Raw genomic sequence first — 23,598 nt, 5'->3', positions numbered from 1 at the left:
GGGGGGGGGGAGGACGACGACGACGACGACGACGACGACGACGGGCCACCTTCCTCGGGGCACCTCCGACTCCGGAATTTCGCTCGTCCTCGTGCGCCGCGGACGTTCACGACAACCGTCGAGCACGCATTGCGGCCGTACACATACTTTTATCTTCTCCCCGCCGTGTCTCGTCCGCCCCGCACGGCCCCGTACGGCTACACACAAATAAAATGTAACGGAAGTACGAGATATCCGTATTCTCGCTCGCCCGATAGCGGCGCACACTGCTGCCAACCTGCTGCCACGAACGGCAAGACGACGACGTCGATGACGACAACGTGATTGCTTACCGCGGCACCGCGATCGCGCTCACGAAGCGTCGACGTGAGCGGAACGCACCATCCGCGGCGAATCTCGACAAACTTCACGACGACGCGCTGGCGGTTTCGCATGAACGTCGCGTCTCTCGCGATCGAAGTCTCGCCTGCTTGACGGAATGCGCGCGACGAACATAACCTCGCGCCGGGCGACTTGAAGTTGGTATCGCGACGTAATCAACTCTGCCTCAAACATCATGCGCTATCTTGTTTGCGGTATAACGCAATAACAGGATTGTGCGCCGGTAATTAGTTATTTCTTTACTTATCATTAATTCTTCAATTACTATTAATTATCATGTTTAAGCAACGGTTAATACGAACCAATTCAATTGGAGAGCCCTTAAGTGACAATTGATTTCAACAAATCCAATTGGAAACTATTCAATTGATGATTAATTTTTACGAATTCGGTGAAAGATTAGTTAACGATTGATATGAAGAAGAAGAAAAATTCCAGAAGATTTTCGGAGAAAATCCAAAATTGTTCAATTAATAATTGAATTTACCAAATCTAATTAAAGGCCGATTAATCGACGATCAATACGAGTAAATTTGATCGATTTAATCAAAGATTATTTGGTGACAATTGATACGATCAGTGTTCTCCTTAACGCTTCCCATTTAGTACTTCCTCAATCATCGGTATCTTCCACGATACTACAATATTTCGGATATAAATATTATTCGCAAAACCAATTATGACCTCTTGAGTAATTGAACACTCTTGAATCGACTGAATTTGTTTATATGGATTATCAATCAAATAATTTTTCATTAATTTTGCCAAGTTCAACTGTCAATTAAATGATCCTTGATTTCTTTCACTGATATTAATCGTCAACTTAACGCTCTTTGATCGATTTCATTGAAATCTATCGTCAGTTAAACATTCTCCGATTGAATTTGCTTGAATCGATCGTCAATCAGTTAAGTAGAAACATATTTGTTCAAATCAGTAGTTAAATTGAGAAAAATTTAATTGATATTTTTATAATTCTGTAACACCGTATGTAAATCTTTTCGTGGAACGGTCTATGTAACACTTTTTATTTAACGCGTTTTGAAATGCACTCGATATCTCTATAAAAGCTCGTCTTCAGAAGATTAGACGATAAAGATTCGAGAACGAATACAGCACGGCAAGATCTCTCGGAATCAATTTAACGCCGTGTACGTCGTGCGATCGGAGACATCGCGCTTCGATGCTGTGCGAGTGCCGCGTCGCTGTTTGAATTTTCGCGCCAACTCCAGCGATCTCTCGATCTCGCGGGACGCGCTCGCGGCACACTTCGCTGTGCTCCTCCGCGACGTGTGTATACACAGCTGCGTTTGTTGACTCTCCTCCTCTGTTTTGACTCGCGTGGGACGCACAGAGACGGTCGTGGCTGTCATCGTCGTGATCGGCGCGAGGTGCGACAGCTTCCGCACGGATCTCGGGACCTCTCAACGAGCCGATCGATGTTTACCGAACACGCAACTGTCTGTCCACGACGAGCTCACGATTCCCAACCGAGGTGCACAGGTAATCAACAGCATTCAAACGCTGCGTATTCTCGATATATGTTTCGCCACGCTTCCTCACACGATTAAACGCGTCGTTCTTCGAAGTTTTTTCGATTTGAAGTCGTTTACTCGATTCCTCGTGGAAATCTCGACGCCGAATCGATGGGTTCTGACAGATAGAGCTAACCTACAATTTTGAAGTATCGCGCATTTTTTTGTCGACGTCAGTCTAACCTGACAGATTTTTACTTATAAGGAACAGCATATTTATGTATTTACTGTTGCACAAAATATTATACACAAGGGAGAATAATAAATAAATAAATAAATTAGCAATTAGTGTAGAGTTTCGAGAATGAAATGAGGGTGACGACCTACTTGTATTTTTTTTTACACTTCTCCGGGAAATAATTGTGTAGATAACAAGATGACGCGTTAATGAATATATCGAGGAAAATTGCTCCTTTCTTTGCGCATTCAATACAGTTCTGCTCTTGCAAGCTAAGATTGACGGAAATAATGAGCCAGTGAGGGAAAGAGATAGAGAATGAGGAGGGAGCCAGAGTGACGGAGACGAGAGAAGTACGTTATGATGGCGAAGCGCTGGGCGTTGCTCTCCGTTACCTGTTGATCGTCTGTGGCACGTTATCTCAGTGCGCAATTGTTGCTGTTTTATTAACGATAATCCGGCCGATCGTCGATGTTATCATGAAACAACACGGTAAGATCGTGACGTCATCGGCGCGAGTGATTGTCTCGTGATGATGTTTGATCTCCTTCTCTCCTTCTTGGACTCTCGCCAAATGTTTTTCCCGCGATCGATCGCGTCGTGTAAATTCGTGCCTCTTATCGCCGATAAAGAGAATGTCGCGTGGGCGATATGTTTCTTGCATATGTAAAGTACTTCTGGTCTCATCGTTCATCAGCAACCAAGTTCGTTTGCTCGTTTGCTCGGTTCTCACATGTCTTCTTTCCCACACTCAAAAACATGTTTGCTGAACAGAGAAGAGATTTTAGATAGAATTCTAAATGTCAGTTAAAATTTACTGCTGTTTTTTTATATCTGCTTTAAAAAATTGTCTGGTACATTGAGTTTACAGCAGCAACATCTGCAATATCTGCAAACAAATTTAAATGGGGGGAGGGGGATGTGAGGATTATACATTTGTTTACTTCTCATCACTGGTCCTTTTTATCTACTACAGTTAATTTTTATAAGAAGTATAATTGACTTTAATCTGGACGGATGCCACAGAGAGAGACTTTATTGCTAAGTTTCACAAATAGTTCAGATAGAAATTCTCTATTATATATATTGATTAAATACAAAACATGTGATATTGCAGTATTTGATAGTCATTTATCTATCTTAGCTAATTTCTCCTATCTTGATAAATTTTCCTATGACTGCAAGATCATCTTTTTGAATAAAATGTCTAAAGGACATCCTACCTGTTTGACACTTCTCTGAAATGTATTTTTAATCAATATGAAACTTGACCAATAAGGACCATTTGCATTGTCAAATATAAAAATTTTGCAACTGATATCTCTTGCGTTTAGCTCTTATTGGCTAAGTTAATATAAGTTTCTTATATTGATTTAATTCTGCTGTGTAGATACATAAAATACTCGTTCTGTCTGGAATATTTAAGAAGTAGTGTGTAACAAAAATTTCATTTCTTACAGTAAGTAATGGGCAAAGGTGAGGAGAGAAACGGCACAACGGCGCAGGCGGGTGAGTCGCCGTTCTTGGCGAAAAGCTCCAGTGAGGCAAGCAAGATGCTGGAAGCTGCTTTACTGCAGATGGATGATATTATTTCTGGTAGGATTCAGATTTGTAGCTGTGTTCAGGCTTTGATGTAGCACTTAAGAATATATGGATTTCTGTCAACAATAAAATTAAGAATAAGATCTACAAATGTGTTTGTCAAATAGTTTGTGTGTGTGTGTGTGTGTGTGTGTGTGTGTGTGTGTGTGTTAGACAGGTGACTCTAAGAGAGAAACCATTACTCAATTTACTATTAGAGGTTCCCACATAAGTAATCAAATATTTACAAGACTTTTACTCTTATCAATTTCTATTTAAACTGTGTCAATTGCTGAACAAAAAAACTAACAGTATTTGCTTAGGGCGTGTGCTATTGAGATAAGGTATTCAACTAGTATCATTAATTTAAAAAGTAAGAGTGCTTTGTCTATAGACTTTTAACCATATACTGAAAAGAAATACTTGATAATTTATTTGTAGGATATAAAGTCTATATTTGTGAAATAAAGTTTATTTTTGTAATATATAATTTATTTCTGTAATATATAATTTATTTCAGCAAAATAAAATTTATTTCTGCGAATAAACTTTATATCTCACAAATTTTTAAGTATTTTTTCTCAGTGTGTGTTCCATTTTTAAACACTTGATTACTTGTAATTACTCTTAATATGAACAAAGTAAGAAATATCGTTTATTTGTAATTATTTTGTCATTATATAATTGAAAGATTTAGTTTCAGGAATATACAAATCTGTCAGGTTCACTTAAAATATTATTCTAGCGTGTTTTAAGTTGAAGCAACTCGACGACTAATCTCGTTCTTGCGTTGAACTTTAATTGACATCTATTACGATCGCTCTCCGTCCCACAGGCATTACGACTTCTCACAAGTATTATGTTTACAGGAGCTTGTGCCGAAAGTTCGGCCGAGGGCAATGCAGAGTGGAAGAATTCTGTGAAGGAGGCTGCGAGAAATCTCGTGGCCGTGATAAAAACCGCACCGACGCCGCCCCCGCCGCCTGACGCAGCTACCGAGGATATCCTTTTGCAGTGGATGCAACCGGTAAGCGGAGTCAAAGTAGGACAAGATGAGGAGAGAAAAAAGCGTCGTCTTTGTTGACGTTGACTTTATTCCGCTCGTGGGCCATCGACTTCCGTTCTTTACAACGCGATTAACGCAACCTAAACGTAAGTTTTGCGATCAGTAGCAGATGCCAACGCGGAAACACGTGTGTGTCCGTCGTGTGCATCCGGGCCGCGGCCGTGTATATCCGGTACGCGCTCTTTCTCTTTCTTTTTCTCATCAGTGCACGTGTTCGCGCGCGTGTTAGATAGCCATACTCTGGTCACGTATGTCCGTGTACATCCGGACGTTTGACTTTGTAATCATTACACCGTGCGCGACAGGCGTGATGCTGATCGATCGAGCAGCTGAAGTCTGCTATGAAAGATTCGTTTTTGGTTTCGATGACTCATCATTTTTTAGGTTTACATTAACCCTTACAATCCAGGAAGCTAATATAGTGACGCGACGGGAATATATTTATCGCGTGTTATATTTTTTATTAGTGTACCTTTTTGTACATATGAAAAAGTTCTAATTTAAAGACTGTAAAACTCATCCAAAAACCGTCCAAATTGTAAGGGTTAGTAATCTTTAGTTAAAACTTGTCTCACGTGAGATACTCAGATTTAAATACACACACACACACACACACACACACACATATAATCGCGATTCACATCTAATTCTGAATTTAAATCTAAATGTCTCATTCGAGATAAGTTACAAGTAATGACTCAATACGACGGGCCTTAGTGACACTGCCCTTTCGAATGATGTGCTATGACAGCCGTGCATTCGTTATCGAGAGATAGACGCGGCAGCGTGCTAGTGCCAAGTATATCCGCGAAAGATGCTACACCGTGTATCTCTTTCTTGACGTGAGATGACCTTTTGGACTAGATTATGATTGGAATTATAGTTTTGTAAAAGGTAAGTATAACATAAAATTAATAATAATTTTGCATAACAAAAAAGTATTAGATACAAATATAGTAAGTTCGTTATGAAAATAGTGATAAAATAATAATTACAACATATTATTCGCTTCGAACTTATCATGTACTTCATAATGAGTACTTCGTACCCAAGCAGCCAGATGAGAGAAAGGGAGAACGGCCTAATGCGATCTAAGCAATGAAAAGAGAGAACACTAATCTATTTATAAATTGCCACTGCGCGTTCTCTCTTTCTCTTTCTTCCCTGTCTGCTTTTCTTCTACTCTCTCTTTCTTTCTCTCTCTCTCTCTCTCTCTCTCTCTCTCTCTCTCTCTCTCTCTCCCGTTCTTCTCGAAGGATTTCGTGACGTTAATTTTAGTTTCAGTGGAGACGATGTCGCGGCTAGCAGCGCGAGAGTGCACCTCGTCAAGATAACACTCGATTGTGTGTGAACGCACTGATATCCGAGCACTAAATGCACTTCGCATCGTATACCGTGTCTATCGATGTCATTACACTGAGTGTCCGTTGTAACGGTGACATTGTCGCGGAAAGTAAGTGACAGAAGTACCAGTTTTACCGGCAAGGATATCTCGATGTTTCTACGCGCGTCTCATTAAACAAATTTGTCACTGAAGCAGACCCAGGTTGGTGATGTTCATTTTACCGAACTCAGAGAGAAAACTAAAGACCGTAAATTAAAAAAACAAAACGCAACATAAAATTATCATGGAGAACATTTGGAACGACGGTATCGTCGGAGAACGGAAGGATCTCGCTCCTATAATGGAAGAGGAAGATAAAGGACAAGCGAAAGGTTTCTCCTTAATTTTTTTTTCCATCTTTTCCATCACTCCACGGCGGTAATACACGGAATTGAAAGAACAAAATTTCGTCGGAGCTAGCGTATTAATTCCAAGTTGATCTCTCGACAGATATATTATGTCAATTAAAAATACACTTGGATTAAATTAATCGTACAAACTAATTCCTCCGTCGTGGAAAGCCAGATTTTAGTTGATACTGACGGCAAAGCAATTATATGTGAGAATTGTATTGCTTTATGATTTATGATCTGCTCGCGAGCAGAGCCATGACACTCAGGCGGCTAGTTTAGTTCAGTTTACGGCATAACTTGGCAGACGTCCGGCAGACTCTCGTGATCGAGAGACTCACCGTGATTCGATACTAAAATCGCGCGGCTGGCCAGTGCACCGTAGTTATGCCTCTGATGGAGGAATAAATGGTCCGCTCGAAATAGATTGCCTTAACCGCAGTGCACGCGGACCGGTTGACCGTCGAAGACACACGTTCATTGACTTAACTTCGCTCAATACGCTGTCGGATTATTGTTTCAGTTTCTGTTAAGATATACATACAATATACACATGCATACACACAGCAAGAAAAAGTTGGAAAAGTTACTTTTTAAAAGTGTCTTGTTTCCATTACTCGTTATCCATTGAAAAAAAAGTAACTTATTAGCATTACTTTTACTCAGAAAGCATATATCGAATACAATTTCCGTTACTTTTTTCATCAAGTTTTACAGATTTCTTTCTTATAATTTGTTACTAAGCGTATCCTGTACAGCGTGCTGTGCTCCCTAAAAACTTAGCCGCCACCGACGCGCTGATAGGAACCTCTTGAACTCCTCGGTATGAAATAAAAAAAGATTGACCATAAATCTAAATCTAGGTTCGCAGTCGGACTCGTCGGACGCAGCCTCGACTATAAAACGTTGGAACAGTCGATGGACGCCCTCGGAGGGCTACGATTCGTCGGGCACGACGTCGAATTCCGAGGAAGGCGACGAATATATCGAGGATTATCCGCGAGACATCGGCGCGGGCCTGTCGGAGCCGATCACGTGCCGAGCGGCTTACCGATCGCAGGAATGTCTGTGTCAGGTAGATCTAAAATAGAGAGTTCCAGCACCGGGAGGTCGCACCAACACACCGACGTTTATACAGACATACACACGTTTTATCATACACACAAAATTCGCCTAGCGAATTATATTTTCGCGCATGTACTCGCTATTCGATTCGCGAGAAAATTACACATGGAACAAGATGAAAGTAAATAATTCTGATAATAGATATTGATATCAGATAAAAAATAAAAAGGGCCAATAAGAACATGTACAAAACAGATTATAATTAATGCATAAGAGAGAGAGAACAAACTGAATTATATATAATATATATCTATTATAAGATTTTATAATTATATATTATAATATAATTTAATAATACTCGTAAAAAATATAATTATTATAATAACTAATTTTATTTTCTATAAACATAATTAATATAATAGAAAAACATTTTAGTCTAGATAATTTAACTTAGATAATATACAGACTAGATTCTTACTGGCTCCTTTTTTAGTTACAAGTGAGATATCTCTCGCCGTGAGATATTGATAATATCGTTGTAGGCTTGCTTGCTCGGGTATGCTAAGATGATAGCGCTTCAAGGGAGTATGCCTAATATCTGTGCAGCGTCCGCCGGTATGCCTAATATCTGTCCGGCGTCTGCTCATCTGGGAAGTTTCCCATCTCTCTGCGTCATGCCGTGCACAAGGTCACTGTTTGTATACATCCTAATTCTTTATATTTTACTGTGTATCTTCAATCGATTCTAGGAGCTTTCATCAATTTCCCTCCTTACAAATCGTTACAGCGTCTCTGGTGAGCTCACGCACCAAGCTATCAAGGAACACGCAAAGAATCTTGGTCACTACCCGCACGTCTGTCACGCGCAACAGAATTTGATGTTTATGAAGGAGCGCGAGATACACGCGGGCAGTAGGACGAACAGTACAACGTCTTTGCCTGTGAGCTCTACGAGTAGATGCGGCGGTTCTTTGGACAGAAGACGGCGCAGACTGCGCAGCAGAGTGGACCGCGATCAAAGGGCCATGTCTCACAATGATTTGATCTGCCATGAGAGAGACAAGCCGCACTATTGTTCGCTCCAGCAATTCCATTACGGAAGCAATATGTGCATGAATAATTGTCATAGTAAAACCGAGGTATACTGTACAGGAGAGCTCTCAAATAAAATCTCTGGCTCTTACGCGCTATACGAACTATGAGTTATTTTCCGATCCCTGCTCGTTGAATAACCAAATCTTTGTGTTATGTAACTTCCTTGAGGTAGTGAGCTTTCTTCATCAACCATATGTTAATGATCAACTTGCTAAATTATTTTTCAGGAGCGGCTGAGAAAGTTGGAAAGTGAACGCGGAGCATTACACATGGAAGTGTCGGTCTTATCGGAACAGGTCGATGCTCAGTCAAATAAAATTCAGGAGCTGGAGGGCATACTTCAAGAGAAGAAAGATTCTCTGAGGCAGATGGAGGAAGCGTTGCAAAAGGTGAGACATCTAAATAGACACTAAGATAGATTTGAATATAAGCTAACTTTACGTTTGCTTGTTTTAAAGGAAGTTTTATCGAGAAGTGCTTTAGAGACGCAAAAGTTGGAACTTCTCACCTCTCTATCCGAAATGAAACTCAGACAAGCTAGTTTGGAGCATGAGAACCTAGCATTACGCAGTGCAAGTCCCTTATCAAATGTTAGTATATATATACACATTATATATTATAAATCCTAATATTAATGTATTATATGCAAATATTGGTACATAATACGTTAAAATTTTAGTAATCGATTAAATTAATATTATACCATCAACTGAAAAGGCGATACTTTATATTTGCAGGGTGAAAGATTCAGCAGACACACTGGTCAATATAGTAGTCTTCCTAGGCCACCAACATCCAAGAAAGGCGTTGTATTTGGTAAGGTTCCAAATTTAGTCTCGGGAGCACATACAACGGTACCCTTGGCTGTTAGGGGAGTCTCTGCGAGATGTCTGTCCGCTCCTATTCTAGGTTCCGATTGATCTTTATCTAAGCATGCGGTGTCACGTTTAAATGTCGTTAATGATGAACACTTCGCAGCAGTATTAATTGGCAGTAACATGCATGTTGTTACGTTTAATCGAGAAGTAACTCGCCTGCAAAACTACTTACGGTTAATTACATTATCTTTATTTAATATTGTATCACTGTGACACATTGTAACACATTGTAACACTATGACTGCTATGGTAGTCACCAATGACCAACACTATAACCGCGTTTTACTAATTTATATATAAAACTTAATTAATTGCGTATAACAACTTAAATATGTAGCAAATAGCTAATGGAACGAGCTAACAATATATGAACGATATAACAATATCGTGAATTGCATTTATCGTATCTTTGATGATTCAAACTTGAATTAAACATTGAAATAATTAGTGGAAATTAGCGTGGCAGTCAACGTGTTAATTATATACACGTAATATTGTAACATTGTTGTTATTACATTAAAAAGACACGTGTAGTTACAAATGAATGCTGTTGCCGCAGCGGAAGAAGAGAAAATCGTGATTGGTGAAGCGAGCGCACAAATGGAATCGCTGCCACCGAAACCACTTGCAGAACTTACTATGGAAGAAATCAGCGACTGGTTAGCCTGTCTCGGTTTAGAATGCTATGCCGGCGAGTTGAGGCGATGGGGTGCCACCGGATCGAAATTACTTGATGCTACGCAGGTTCAACTGGAGAAGGAATTAGACATAAAGAACACTCTGCACAGAAAGAAGTTGCTTTACGCTATAGAATCGGAAAGAAGCAATGGAACCGGTTTCCTCGGTTCTCACAAGGTTGCCGATATGTTATTCTAAAATTATACGTTACATGACGAGCCAAGACTAAGGATATCGGGTGCCGACAGATGGACAGCGCGGCCGTGCTAAGATGGCTGGACGATATTGGATTACCTCAACACAAGGAAGCTTTCCACAACGCAAAGGTTGACGGCAGAGTTCTTCACAGACTGACCACGGAAGATCTATTGAATCTCGGGGTGACCGCGCAGTTACATGCCGCCAGTTTAAGACGTGGAATTCAGGTATTTTACGATACAGAAATTATATTGCATACGTTATGTTGATGTCTGATGTATGAACTATATTATTGAATATTTTGCATTTAGTGATATACGTTCACAAGCATCATCTTTTATGGCAAGCATCCTGTCTTTGTTATTCACTGAACAAGACAGTGAAACAAAAACAGAATTATTAAATGGAAAACACGCATTGTAGATTAAATTATAGATATGTAGCGATATTCGATTTATGGATATAAATTGCAGGTTTTGCGGGACTTAAACTTTGAGTTTGACAATCTGGAGAGAAGATCTGTGAGCGGGAACGGAGCCGACGGTACTAACGTGACTCTCTGGACGAATCATCGCGTAATGGAATGGCTACGAGTGGTGGATCTCGCGGAATACGCTCCGAACATGCGCGGCTCCGGTGTTCACGGTGGTCTGATGATTCACGAGGGACGATTCACTTCCGAGTTGCTCGCGACATTACTTAGCATTCCACCTGCAAAGACTCTGCTTCGTAGACATCTGACAACACATTTCAATCAAATTCTGGGCAGAGAAGTGGTTCAGCATAAAAGAGAGATAGAGAGCACACTCGGCTTTGTTCCACTGACGCTTACTGCTAGACTAAAGGTGCTGTCGCGCGCTTCATTTGTTTTATATTAATACCTTATAATATATCTAATAATCATGTTTCAAGCAGGTACCAAAGAAATCTCAATTCACATTGAAGCGTAAAAAAAGCAAAAACGAGGTGGATTTTGGCAATTTGGTTTGTCCATTGGAGGCATCACCACCAGGTACCCCATCAACACCTTCGTCAACACCAGGCAGCCCTAACTTAAACTCACCCACATTCTAACCACAATTAAAGCTTCATTCGAGTAATCATCTAAACTAACTTGTAAGTCTAACTCTACTAATGATATGAGAACTGCATTACAGATATAAAGTCACACTTCTATATACCAGTTGTATATCGCATCGTCGCACTTTTGATATAATCTCTCTACAAACATCATATGACAATATAATCTTTGCTAAATTGCATTATCATAATTTTATATTTACATTTGGAACGTACAAGAACATTAAAATTACTGATATATCATCATTCAAATTTAAAAATTTCAACTGCTATATCATGATTTCTACATTAATAAGATGCTTGTTGTTAGCACTTTCTCTACTTTATAGGTAAATATATATTTAATCTGTTATAAGTGCTTCTCTCTAGATTACAAAATTATCGAATTACAGACTGTTATAAATTATTTATTTCTAAAATATTACATTTTTGAATATTATTCAGTTAAAAGGTATTGTACTTTTTGTACTTTTCAGACTTGGAGGATACTGGGCAAAGGAAAGTTATAGGTTGCATATGAATGGATGAACTACGAATCAATATATTTAACGACGGTAAAATATATACCGATGGTTGTTTATATATTTGTACTCGAAGTGACGGTACACAAGAAAATGTCAAAAACCTGGGACCAGTTATCCATACTGTAAATTACGCAGCCACTTCTTTGTCAAAACGTACACTTTGAAATAAGCCGCTTATTCGAGAGCTAACTTAAACACCGCCAAAGTCTTATTAATGCTGTAGACTAAGAAATTTGGAATTAACCATTCTAAAGGATAAATATTTTTACTACGAGTCTTTTAAGTATAGGAGGTTATTATAAATTTAAGATAAGATGCTAAATTTATATATTTACTATGTATCTGATTATTCTAAACTTTCGCAACTTTCTAGAATTGTTTTAATAATAAATAAATATATGTACATTTTTTAAAATCAAAATACCCAGTTTTCCGACTTGTTTGGAGATTTTGTATTTGGTCAATTCTTACTTCCTACTTTTTATGCAAAATTCACATCGCGTCCTATGTCTAACGTACTACGTCTGATATCCAATAGGAAAACAGCTTTCTAGTAGGGAATTCAATTCTCCATTAGAAAATTGTTCTCCTATTGGATATCTTACGGCTGAGTTCCCACTTATCGCATCGTCCATCGCATCACGAATTAAACCAATCAAATCGTCCCATTTTATTGCGTATTTTACGACGAAATAGGACGATTTGATTAGTTTAACTCGTGACGGGATTTTACAAATAAAATGAGACGATTTGATTGGTTTAACTCATAATGCGACGTGTGACGCGCTAAATGGGAACTTAGATGTACGTCGGACATTGGACGCAGTGTGAATCCTACTTACTACTAGGCTGCATTCCAAAATTCTACTCGGTGGGTAGAGTACATTTAATTGATCAATCATGATAAAGAAATCCTAGTTATCTTTGTTCTTATTGGTCAATTAAATGTTCTATCCGTCGCGTAGAGTTTTAGAACGCAGTCCTAGAGTCCCTCTACATATTATCATTATAGAATGGGTTTTAAGGAGCGTCTACATTGAAAGTAAGCAATAATGACTCCTGCACACAGAACGCGGTAATGCTTGCCGCGCGGCGAAAGTCCGCGCGACAGCCAATCAATATGTTGTTTTTCTATAAGAGCTAGAAGGTTATTACAGAAAGCAGCATATTGATTGGCTGTCACGCGAACTTCTGCCGCGCGGCAAGCATTACCGCGTCCTGTGTGCAGGAGCCATAAGAAATTGACCAATCATAGTTGATTATTCTTCTCACATTCGACTGTGGTTAGTCAATTTCCTACTTTTCTTCCTACTTCTTATTACGTACTTCCAATGTAGACGTCCCTTTACAGGCTGTGATTGGTTAAACAGTTGTAAGTTTTGTACGCATGCGTACGGAGATCCAGCTAGCGAAGCGTAGCACTGGTTCCGACGGTCTCTCGGTTCTTCTTTGCTGCACCGTCGAGATGGTAAGTGACTTTATACTTCAATATTTCCATGAAATATCCATCGAAATCGAAAACATCCTTGTCGTGTTCATAATTTACTTGCTGTAAATATGTGGTGGAGAATATCATAGATAATTCCTTATAATTATTTTGCATTTATATTCCATCAATTATTTTATAAGATTTTCGTTTCGTGTCAGTTGAATATAACCTTATGTTTACGTCCCCTCTGAGCTTTATCCAAAGAATAATTTTATTATGCTTATTATTGTGGTCTTTTTTATGTATATATCAATTGTATCTTATAATTTCTTCGTAGTCAACACATAAGAAGAAAACTAGAAAGCTTCGTGGACACGTGAGCCACGGTCATGGCCGAATAGGTGAGTACAGGTATATTAAAATTTCATGATCGAAAAATGGTTTCTACCTAAGATTTAAGGCTTCTGGCTCCTCGCATTGTCTATCTTTTTTTAATGACGTCAGAAGCGAGAAAATGCATGCTAAAAATTCTTATGAAATACGTTAAAATAAATATATATATCCGTAAAGTAACACGATCGATTAAACAAATTTGTAAGATATTCCGTGCACTCCCCTTTTGCTCTAACAATCAATAATTTGTTGTAAATTAACGTGACATACAATTCATCTTCTTAACCTATTTCTTCACCTATTTCTATTCAGATTAATTTACAATAAATTATTGATTGTTAGAGCAAAAAGAGTGCACGGAATATCTTATAAATTTGTTTGTTTAATTGATTGTTAGTGTTACTTTAGAGATACATATTTTTATTTTAATGTATTTTTGTGCAAGAATTTTTTTGCATGCATTCTCTCACTTCTGACGTCATTAAAAAGAGTTAAACAATGCAAGGGGCCAGGAGCCTTAATAAAATATCTTCTTGAGATTTGAAAGAAATAATTATAAGATTGATATAATTTGCTTACTTTTTACATTTGTTACTTTATATTGATATTGTTTTTTTTTTCTTAAATATAATTTTTATACAAATACTCCATAGTTTTTGATATAAATATTCTAGTTTTTTCTATATTGCATAGACAAGTTAAAAGTTTACTACATTGCAATATTATATTTTTTAGGGAAGCACAGGAAGCATCCTGGAGGCCGTGGAAATGCTGGTGGTTTGCATCATCATAGAATAAATTTTGATAAATATCATCCTGGTTACTTTGGAAAGGTAATATCTCTTATAGGAAATGTTTTGTATTGCCGGCAGAAACCACATGAGTTTCCATTCCTGTTCTTTATAGCTGCACAAGTTGTATTTTTTATATATATTATTAAATGAATAGATATATATTTACTGAATAACACATGAAAAACTAAAGTTATCCTAATCATATATCGGATAAGAATACTAAATGATGAGAATCAAATATTCACCGGCGAACTGAATTACATTGAATGCACTTTATATTATCTGAATATATACAAAATATATTATTTTATAAAAATTAATATTATTTCTCTAATATTTCCTTTTTTTAATATTTAGTTGGGAATGAGGAATTATCATTTAAGGCGTAATACTAAATGGTGCCCAACTTTAAATCTGGATAAATTATGGACATTAGTGTCGGAACAGACACGATTAAAATATAAAGATGTGGAAGGCAAGGCGCCAGTCATCGACTTGGTAAAAGCGGTGAGTTAGAAATATTATAGCTTTTAATTTATTTTTATTGAATTACCATGACAAATATACGAAATGATATTTTAATGAAAAATTCGTCAACAGTTTTGTTTTTTCTTTTTTCCAGGGGTATTACAAACTGTTAGGCAAAGGTCGCTTGCCAAAACAGCCTGTCATAGTTAAAGCCAAATTTTTTAGCAAATTGGCAGAAGATAAGATAAAAGCGGTTGGCGGCGCATGTGTTTTGTGTGCATAAACATGAAGTAAGTATAAAGTAATACTACTTTTGTTTTTTTTTTCTTTTTTCGTTAAATAATTAATACGATCCTGTAATTGTAATGATGAAAGTCAAACGGGCGGACCGAGAAGTGCGTACAACACTAAGAATAGATCAATCGGTCTATTCATGTGGATTGTTTATTCTGATAAAAACTTGTTATAAAATATTAAACAAAAATGTATTCAATCAAAATCCTAATATATTTGTATTTTGATTTCAGAATGTCAGGATGTCATTTTTTCATATGAAAAATAAATGTATAAAAATGAATGTATTTAAAAGAATTCACAAATTAACATCTTTTTTTAAACATATTACATATTTTCTCTTTTTGTCTTAGATCATACTCCATAATCCTTTACACAGTAATATAATCGCGTGCTGCTCTTGTAGATAAGCTAGATTTTACAAAGTTACATAAAATATTACTGTTTAATCCAGAATCGTTTACGTTTGCTTTTGCCGAGTTCAAATACATTAAGTTCCTTTCTATAATTCAATAATTTCATTTTTTATATTTGTTGATTTATCATTGTATAATAAAGATAAAAATATATTTATAAGATATAGAAGCATCATTACATATTTTCGGTAACTTACAATAGAAAGTATAAAGTTGGATTTTATTTGATAATGTAAACGATTCTGAGTTAATTTCTTTCGAAGTAATTTAATTTTTTGAGGCACTCCTGGGCCTCCTGGGCACTCGCCGCGACCATGTTGGATTGTGATCCAAGAAGCCAGAAAGGCTTGCGGTCCAGAAGCGAGAAATGACACGCTGAAAATTCCTACATGCCATTTCGAAACAAAAAGATATTTATATGAAAGAACACTTGTAAAATGTTCCGAAAATAATCTTTTTTCCTTGATAATCAATAAATAGCCGTAAAATGAACATAGCAAAATCACAAAAGATAGGTTTAAGAGGTTAATTGTCATATTAATTTTACGAGTGATCATTTATTGATTGCCAAGGGAAAAGAATAGTTTTCGAGGCATTTTACAAGCATTGTGTTGTTCTGAAAGTTCATGTGGTTTTTCAGCAGACGGCGTTAAAACTTGTATACTTGTGTCGTGCGTGACTTTAATCTACGACATATTTACATACTCTGAAAGGGTGCCTAATAGCCGTAAATATCTTCGGGAAAGACTGACGGCACGTAAAACTCGAAAAGAAAAAAATACATTACAAAATATTTTAACAATATTTTAACGCGCATTGTTTAAGTATAGGCAGAATCAAATCGATTCAGTTATGTTCGTTCTATATCTATTTGAAAATGGAAAAAAATAAAATGTATTTTTAACACATTGTTATTTTACTTAAAAAAAGGCAATGCCGTTTAAGCAATAAAAAGGATTTATGCCGTTTACGGAGACTATGCAGTAAAGTTAAGGGGATGCTGAAGCTGAAAACTTTACCGACAGAATATTGATATTTTTCTACAAAGTTTACGTCGTATTGGTTACACAGAATTACAAATGCTTTTAATAAAAGTACGTACAAAAATAAATATAAGCATTGCTTGATATGTGACGAAATAAACAAAAAGTTTTTAATGTAAAATCTCAAACTGTCAGCGTAATATTTGCCAAAAGTTCCGCAGCTTGCTCTACCTTCACATCTGTATTTGGAAGCTTAAGAATATCGAAAAAGTTTGCAAAAATATTTCTACACATATATGGTTAGGTTGTTCGTTGAATATGGTAAAACAAAGCAATATACATTTATGTAAGTTCTGTATATACAAGAAATACGAAAAGGAGAGCATGATTATGTTAGTGACGGTCGTCTCTGCATTATCGACATTGTTCGAGTTCGTCATCGTCCAGCATTCCCTTAAATTAAAAGAACTGTTCAGAAGTGGTTTGCTCGCTTTAAACGTGGTGATTTTAACGTCAAAGATCAAGAACGCTTAGGTAGACCCTTAGTGGTAGATAACGACCAAATTGCAGCATTAAAAGTAATCCACACTACATGACACGAAACATCGTGGAGATTCTCCACATATCTAATTCGACTGTTGCACAACACTCGGCTATGTGAATCGCTACGATGTTTGGGTACCTCATAATTTAACGGAAAAAAATTTGCATTTCCATCAGCAAATAGTAGTGGAACAGAACGGCAAATATGTGGTTGATTAAAAAAAAAAAAAATATATATATATATATATATATATATATATATATATATATATAATATGTCTGAATTTTACTTAAAAAACCATACGAATTTTTTTCTGAGCAACTCAATATGTTAAAACGATCAGCAATGTTCACTCATTCATGTTCACACAAATATATTTTTTTAATATAGAAATAGCACATAAGAATTTCAAACAAACTGCTAGAAGCCTTAATAATAAAAAATATAAATGAATAAAATTTTTGTAAAGAAATACATTATATACATAAGATTATTATGTCAGAAATCTCGTCCTGTTAAGTATTTTATGCTAAGTGCGGTGGCGGTGGAGGTATTTGCATTCCAGTAGCCAATAGAGCTGGTGGTGGTGGGACTGGATTGAACATCGGTGGTCTAGGTGGAGGCGGTGGAACAGGCACCATTGGACCCAGTCCTGGTCGGATCAAGGGAACTGGTGGTGGAGGTACTTTACCTACAGGTTTCTCATTCTTAAATGCAAACTGTAGAAAAAATTGCTTCGTATCTTTGTTCCAGTGAGTCCAAAATTTGCCTTCTGCCTTCTCTACTTCTCTACTAGGCACCTATAAATTGTTAAACAAACCATAAATAAAAAGAAACTTTTGGTGAAATAAGATAAATATAACAAACTTAATCATTTGGAGAAGAAATATACATAATATACATAATATATGATATTGTTTTCAAATAAAGTACTAAAAAACGAAGTACATACATGTATATTTGGTATTTAATGAAAAGAGAAAAGAAAATCGAAAGATTATAAGATAGTACAGAAGTAACAGCTATAAAGAATAGGTATCATTCACGTGCTACAGGAAATTTTGTAAAGTACTAAGTAATGAGAATTAAATATTCATTGATGAACTGAATTGAATATTACATATGAATGTACTTTGTATTATCTGAATATATGCAGAATGTATCATTTTATGAGAAGTATTGTTATCCCTCTAATGTTAATCTTTATAGCTGGAAATGAGGAATTATTATTTAAGACATAATAGTTTGAGATATTTTAAGTGTGAGAGTATTTAAAATAAAATGAGATATATGATAAAAGAAATTTTAAAGTTGCATATGCTATAGTGATTCATGAATGTAATTGTATTTTAAAATTTATGAGATATTGGTAGTTCTAATATGAGAGTGAAATGTTTTCTTACCTTAAAGGCAATGGTTTCATATGGCTCAGCAGCAAACAGCAGGTACTGCCACTTACGATCTGGTGGCTCAACTCTCTGTTCATAGGCTGACATAAATCTGTGTCGTGGGATCACATTGTCAGCTACTTCTGGATAATCTACTTGAAATAGTAAACTTTGCTGACCAGATTCCGGGTCACGCTGTTTAGTCACTCTGTAGCCAGGTCGTCCGATCTTCACAAATTTTTTGGGTTCTACCCTGGGTTTTTCTGGTGCCAAGGTTTGCGGTGCTTCCTTTGCTTCCTTTGCAGCTCGTCTAGCCAGATTGGCCTGATGCTTCTTACCCTGAGTGTGCGCCAGATAACTACCTTCATTATTGTGCAAGGTGAGACATAGTTTACACTCGTAAGAGCCCAAGTGATTCTTCATAAAATATGGGTCTTTGTTCAAGTCGATAGTCTCCAGAGCGAGCTGGCGCAGCCTCTCTCGACGGTCGCGATTGCTTTCCGACCAGGAGGCGACGCCGCCGCCACCGGTTTTGCCGCCCGGACGATTTTGGAAATCCATCTTGGATTTTTCGTCGCTTCACCGGACGTTCACACACCTTCGAATGCTCCACTGTAAGAAGTATAGTTTCGATTAGGAAAGATAGAAATTCATGATTCGTAAATATAAATAGTATACAATAATTATAAATAATACATGTAAGAACACAAATAATACAATGTGCATACATAGGTTACGTCTCCGCACGTTACAATTACGTTTCTTCTTCTTGTTCTACAGTCGCCTTCAGAGTACAAGATCATACACACGTATTCTTTTTCTTATTATTCTTCCCTTGTAACAGTTAGTTTTTAATATTCCATTTCATTTTCCATTTAATATTAAAAAATCACATCGTAACCTCCATAAATTCACAATAATTTATGGCTCTCTTTCTCTGTTTCTCTCTCTCTCGATATAGTTTCAGGCGGCCAAAGGCGTACCCCCAACACCACTCAACAATAGTTTATGGCTGTGTTTCAAAATTAATGGGTGTGTTCAGGAGACACAACGGTTATACAACGGTTGAGTAAAGCTAGCGGCATACAATGCTTGTTTTCATGGCGCAACACAATTTTAGATGCAAATAATTTTTCAGATGAAGAATTTACTGTACCTGCGTTAATGTATGTATGTCAATTGTCTGCAGAACCTATCTGGGATATTGCCACCTTCATTCTTTTTAATTTCTGCAAAATTTATCTCTTCCATCTTCATAGATCTGTTCTTTTCATCTGAAATACTTGCACTGGTACAGTAACTTTTATGGTCTGTTCTTTTCAGGTGCACTGCTGAACTGGTGCAATAAGTTAAAATGAGATAAGTATATGTTTTCTCACTCTAACTTATTGCACCAAGGGGTCGATTGTGTATCTCAACACGGAGTAAAAATGACAAAAGTGAGCAAATTTACTATAATATTTGTAACTACATTGGTCATTGCCTAGTGAATTTGCTCACTTTTGTAATTTTCACTCCGTTTCGAGATACACAATCGACTCCCAGTTCAGAGAGTCAATTCTGTATCTCGAAACAAAGTGAAAATTACAAAAGCGAGCACATTCACTAGGCACTGACCAATGAAATTACGAATATTCTAGTATATTTGCTCACTTTTGTAATTTTCATTTCGTTTCGATACAGAATTGACTCCCAGGGCAGCGATCATGTAACTTTTTCCCTAGGGCGGAAACGTGAAAAGTGAAAAGTTTCACGTGAACTCGTGAACACTAAACTCGGCGAAGCGTAGAAACGTGAAACTTTTCACGTGAACTTGTTAGCCATGAAATGTGCTGGCGGAAAAGTGAAAATCTAGTGACATGATGAATACGGAATATATTATGCTACTGCTGTGATGAGATATAGGAAACATAACAATCCTAAGGTTATAGCAATGTTTTTAAGGTTATATGTTCTACAGCCGATGGATACAGCTGATTTGGCGGATATTGAAATCATATAGGAATTATGTTTAGTGATTTGTGCTTTCACGCATAGAGCTTGATTGCGTGAACAATGAAAAAGTTCACGTGAAATCGATAGAGCGAAAAGTGAAATGTTCCGCTCCAAGTTGATCGCTGCCGGGTGGGACCCGATTGACTACGATACGATTGAACACAGATTGTAATGATTGGTTCGACCTAGTAATTCACTAGATAATTCTTTTTATCGGTTTATTGTGTTCAATCGGGACGCTCCCATCGCTGCCCAGCAGTGCAGCTGAAAAGAACAGACCATTACCCTTGCACTGCACTGCACTGCTTGCACTAGCTCCAGACTCAGTGCAAGCAGTTCAGTAAACTGTTGCTCTAAGTTCTGCTGCACCGTTGGAAAGAACAGTAACCTCTGACGTCACTTCTGCTAGAAAGAACACACCAGTGTACATTTCTTAAACTAGTGCAAGAAGTTCAGCTGAAAAGAACAAACTTTATATTTGTGGTTCTCTAATATGTCTAGTTCATTTTGAGTAATGGCGTAGGGTCACTAATGGTTAGGTATACTTAGCCAATTATTGAAATCTGAATATTGAAATATGTCCAGTATTTTGGCATGTATGTAAAAATTAACGAATATCAAGCATTGAATTGGCAAAAGTATAGGTTTACTACTATACGTGAGTTCACAATATGTCATCGAAATACTAGGATTCGCCACTTAGCCCTTCGAGGCGCTCTTCATGTTGATTACAGCGTGAGAATGCCAACTGGCAGTCCATACTTATATAGTCAAAGAATGTACTCTATCCACTGAGTAGAATTTTGGAACGCAGTCCTGGAGATTAATGGCGCGATTAATGAACGATGACGCGGAAGTCTCTGAGGACTCTAGTTCCGTCATGAACATTAAAATTACTAACGTTACTTCACTACCGCCAGAAGTATTCGCGAACGTGCCTGATGTAGATCTCGAAGAGAACGTCACGTGGTTACAGTCGGACACCGGTGACACGTCTTCTGCCGAAATCAAGTGAAAATTGGAGAAAGTGAATTTAATTTGTTTATTAAAACATACATATTACACCGCTGGATCATCTCCTTTAGTAGTACGTGTGTATATAAGTTGTGCATGATGTTGTACAACTTGCTTAATAAGACCTTTCTGCTGAAGTTCAATCAGAGCCCTCCTGGCAAGAGACCCCCTGATCTTCAATCTTTCGCTGACAATGGAGGGTGTGATCAATTTGTATTGTGGAACCTCCTTCAACAGCTTTTCATACGTGGATTTGTCAAAGAGTACTTGATTATTTAACTTATCACGTACTTTTCCCTTGGACCACTTCTGCAAGTATAGTAAAGACAATATGTTAAAACCAATACTAACATTACATAGGCAACATTAAAGATATGGAATTTAAATCTCATCAGACTCATTAAATCAGTTTATGCCTCCATGATTGGTCAAGTTGATAAGTGCACAACAATTGAGATCTATTTCATCAAATTATCTAATATAATTATCATGATTATAATAAAGTAACAACCTTCTTCTTAGCTTTACCACCTGATCCACCTTCCTTCTTCTTCTGAGTTTTCTGCGGTTGCTTAGAGGAGCTCTTAGTATCCTTTTTAGGAGGCTGCAATAATAGATGTAAAACAATGATTATGAATAAAAGAAAGAATACATATATGTTTTAGAGTTGTGAAAATTAACTTTTAATTATTTGAAACTTATATAAAAAAAAAAATACTAAAAAAAATATTAATAAACAGTTGTTACGATTAACTCAGAACACTATGGATACACTAAAAGATAAGTTATATTCTTGTCAACTTAAAAAATTCGTTATTAATTGTATTTTATGCGATGGTTACTCTCTACTATCAAGATAAACGCAATTAATATTTTCTCTACAAGCAAAACTAAATTAAAGCGATTATATTCGATGGATTGAATATAACACGTGGATTACACAAAGGCCTCATCGCCTTATCGTGAACAAAGTAAGCCGAATGTATTGCAATTTTGATGTACCATTTTACGAGAATCTGTATTTTTTGCGAAATATGTACGGATTTATCGTGAAATCGTGAGAGGTAGCCTTGAAAACCACAGTTTATACGTAAATGCTCACCATGATGGCTGATGAAAGTAAAGAGCAACAAAGAAGTTAAGCGACCGTAGCCTACTGCCGCTGCAATCCCACTTCCGCTTAATGCAGAATGTGTCGCGCGCATGCCCCAACGTGCTCCTACTCGCTCCAACGCACTCTGATTGGTCACGTCATCATGCGGACATTCTCTTAGCGGACGTTCTCTTATCGGGCGTCGTACGTCGGACATTGACGCGGTGTGAAATATGTTGTTTTTCCGTAAAAGCTTATTACGGAAGAAGATTATTACGGAAAGCAGCATACATTTCTTGAACTAGTGCAAGAAGTTCAGCTGGAAAGAACAAACTTTGTATTTGTGGTTCTCTAATATGTCCAGTTCATTTTGAGCAATGGCGTAGGGTCATTAATGGTTAGATGTACTCAGCCAATTATTGAAATCTGAATATTGAAATATGTCCAGTTCTTTGAGATGTATGTAAAAATTAACGAATATCAAGCATTGAATTGGCAAAAGTATAGGTTTGCTACTATACGTGAGTTTACAATATGTCATCGAAATACTAGGATTCGCCACTTAGCCCTTCGAGGCGCTCTTCATGTTGATTACAGCGTGAGAATGCCAACTGGCAGTCCATACTTATATAGTCAAAGAATGTACTCTATCCACTGAGTAGAATTTTGGAACGCAGTCCTGGAGATTAATGGCGCGATTAATGAACGATGACGCGGAAGTCTCTGAGGACTCTAGTTCCGTCATGAACATTAAAATTACTAACGTTACTTCACTACCGCCAGAAGTATTCGCG

The 23,598-nt window shown here is 37.2% G+C and overlaps 5 protein-coding genes across 20 annotated transcripts in view; 2 read left to right on the top strand and 3 right to left on the bottom strand.

The window, feature by feature from the left end:
* Nucleotides 1-250, bottom strand: part of LOC116844544 (zinc finger protein ztf-16) — a 6,117-nt gene extending 5,867 nt beyond the window's left edge. Inside the window, exon 1 of one of the 4 annotated variants that reach the window (XM_032816205.1) lies at nt 6-250. The gene's annotated coding sequence lies outside the window, so the exon portion shown is untranslated. The remainder of the gene's footprint in view (nt 1-5) is intronic. The other 3 variants (XM_032816206.1, XM_032816207.1, XM_032816202.1) reach the window with 3 other exon arrangements.
* Nucleotides 251-327: 77 nt separating this feature from the next.
* Nucleotides 328-12,414, top strand: LOC116844542 (liprin-beta-2). Of its 12 annotated transcripts, XM_032816187.1 has the most exons (14): nt 4,906-5,635; nt 6,020-6,194; nt 6,279-6,457; nt 7,339-7,550; nt 8,083-8,228; nt 8,328-8,679; nt 8,863-9,024; nt 9,094-9,225; nt 9,373-9,544; nt 10,073-10,368; nt 10,440-10,616; nt 10,863-11,234; nt 11,305-11,505; nt 11,946-12,396. In XM_032816187.1, the coding sequence occupies exons 3-13, from the start codon at nt 6,370-6,372 to the stop codon at nt 11,461-11,463; spliced, it is 2,268 nt and encodes a 755-aa protein (XP_032672078.1). In that variant the 5' UTR covers nt 4,906-5,635; nt 6,020-6,194; nt 6,279-6,369; the 3' UTR covers nt 11,464-11,505; nt 11,946-12,396. The 12 variants fall into 12 exon arrangements, with proteins under 12 accessions (XP_032672084.1, XP_032672088.1, XP_032672087.1 ...); XM_032816188.1 differs by having other exon boundaries at nt 4,906-6,194; nt 6,282-6,457; XM_032816186.1 differs by having other exon boundaries at nt 4,906-6,194.
* Nucleotides 12,415-13,355: 941 nt separating this feature from the next.
* LOC116844550 (60S ribosomal protein L27a) lies at nt 13,356-15,698 on the top strand. The gene is made up of 6 exons (XM_032816216.1): nt 13,356-13,461; nt 13,760-13,823; nt 14,551-14,648; nt 14,967-15,116; nt 15,232-15,367; nt 15,605-15,698. The coding sequence occupies exons 1-5, from the start codon at nt 13,381-13,383 to the stop codon at nt 15,358-15,360; spliced, it is 522 nt and encodes a 173-aa protein (XP_032672107.1). The 5' UTR covers nt 13,356-13,380; the 3' UTR covers nt 15,361-15,367; nt 15,605-15,698.
* A 1,972-nt stretch (nt 15,699-17,670) lies between these two features.
* Nucleotides 17,671-19,690, bottom strand: LOC116844556 (splicing factor 3A subunit 2). The gene is made up of 3 exons (XM_032816224.1): nt 19,431-19,690; nt 18,718-19,314; nt 17,671-18,114 (listed from the first exon to the last, which is right to left on the bottom strand). The coding sequence occupies exons 2-3, from the start codon at nt 19,261-19,263 to the stop codon at nt 17,839-17,841; spliced, it is 822 nt and encodes a 273-aa protein (XP_032672115.1). The 5' UTR covers nt 19,264-19,314; nt 19,431-19,690; the 3' UTR covers nt 17,671-17,838.
* A 2,035-nt stretch (nt 19,691-21,725) lies between these two features.
* On the bottom strand, nt 21,726-22,964 carry LOC116844568 (40S ribosomal protein S25). Of its 2 annotated transcripts, none has more exons than XM_032816263.1 (3): nt 22,814-22,964; nt 22,223-22,315; nt 21,726-22,020 (listed from the first exon to the last, which is right to left on the bottom strand). In XM_032816263.1, the coding sequence occupies exons 1-3, from the start codon at nt 22,814-22,816 to the stop codon at nt 21,757-21,759; spliced, it is 360 nt and encodes a 119-aa protein (XP_032672154.1). In that variant the 5' UTR covers nt 22,817-22,964; the 3' UTR covers nt 21,726-21,756. The 2 variants fall into 2 exon arrangements, with proteins under 2 accessions (XP_032672154.1, XP_032672155.1); XM_032816264.1 differs by lacking the exon at nt 22,814-22,964 and adding an exon at nt 22,714-22,788.
* Nucleotides 22,965-23,598: the final 634 nt, after the last annotated feature.

Source organism: Odontomachus brunneus, unplaced genomic scaffold (assembly GCF_010583005.1).
Source record: "Odontomachus brunneus isolate Ranch 3 - 2012 unplaced genomic scaffold, Obru_v1 Obru_scaffold_042, whole genome shotgun sequence".
Classification (NCBI taxonomy): Eukaryota; Metazoa; Arthropoda; class Insecta; order Hymenoptera; family Formicidae; genus Odontomachus; species Odontomachus brunneus.
This window is presented reverse-complemented; position numbering and strand designations above follow the sequence as displayed.

What these genes read in the sequence shown, in the direction of transcription:
- LOC116844568 (XM_032816263.1), bottom strand. An exon ending in GTGGTAAAGCTAAGAAGAAG is followed by an intron (nt 22,021 to 22,222) that starts GTTGTTACTTTA and finishes CTATACTTGCAG; the next exon opens with AAGTGGTCCAAGGGAAAAGT.
- LOC116844550 (XM_032816216.1), top strand. Translation starts at nt 13,381, where the DNA reads ATGCGTACGGAGATCCAGCTAGCGAAGCGTAGCACTGGTTCCGACGGT. An exon ending in TTTGCTGCACCGTCGAGATG is followed by an intron (nt 13,462 to 13,759) that starts GTAAGTGACTTT and finishes ATTTCTTCGTAG; the next exon opens with TCAACACATAAGAAGAAAAC. An exon ending in TCATCGACTTGGTAAAAGCG is followed by an intron (nt 15,117 to 15,231) that starts GTGAGTTAGAAA and finishes TCTTTTTTCCAG; the next exon opens with GGGTATTACAAACTGTTAGG.
- LOC116844556 (XM_032816224.1), bottom strand. Translation starts at nt 19,263, where the DNA reads ATGGATTTCCAAAATCGTCCGGGCGGCAAAACCGGTGGCGGCGGCGTC. An exon ending in ATGAAACCATTGCCTTTAAG is followed by an intron (nt 18,115 to 18,717) that starts GTAAGAAAACAT and finishes AACAATTTATAG; the next exon opens with GTGCCTAGTAGAGAAGTAGA.
- LOC116844542 (XM_032816185.1), top strand. Translation starts at nt 4,728, where the DNA reads ATGAGGAGAGAAAAAAGCGTCGTCTTTGTTGACGTTGACTTTATTCCG. An exon ending in TGCGTCATGCCGTGCACAAG is followed by an intron (nt 8,229 to 8,327) that starts GTCACTGTTTGT and finishes AAATCGTTACAG; the next exon opens with CGTCTCTGGTGAGCTCACGC. An exon ending in TCTGTCCGCTCCTATTCTAG is followed by an intron (nt 9,545 to 10,072) that starts GTTCCGATTGAT and finishes CTGTTGCCGCAG; the next exon opens with CGGAAGAAGAGAAAATCGTG.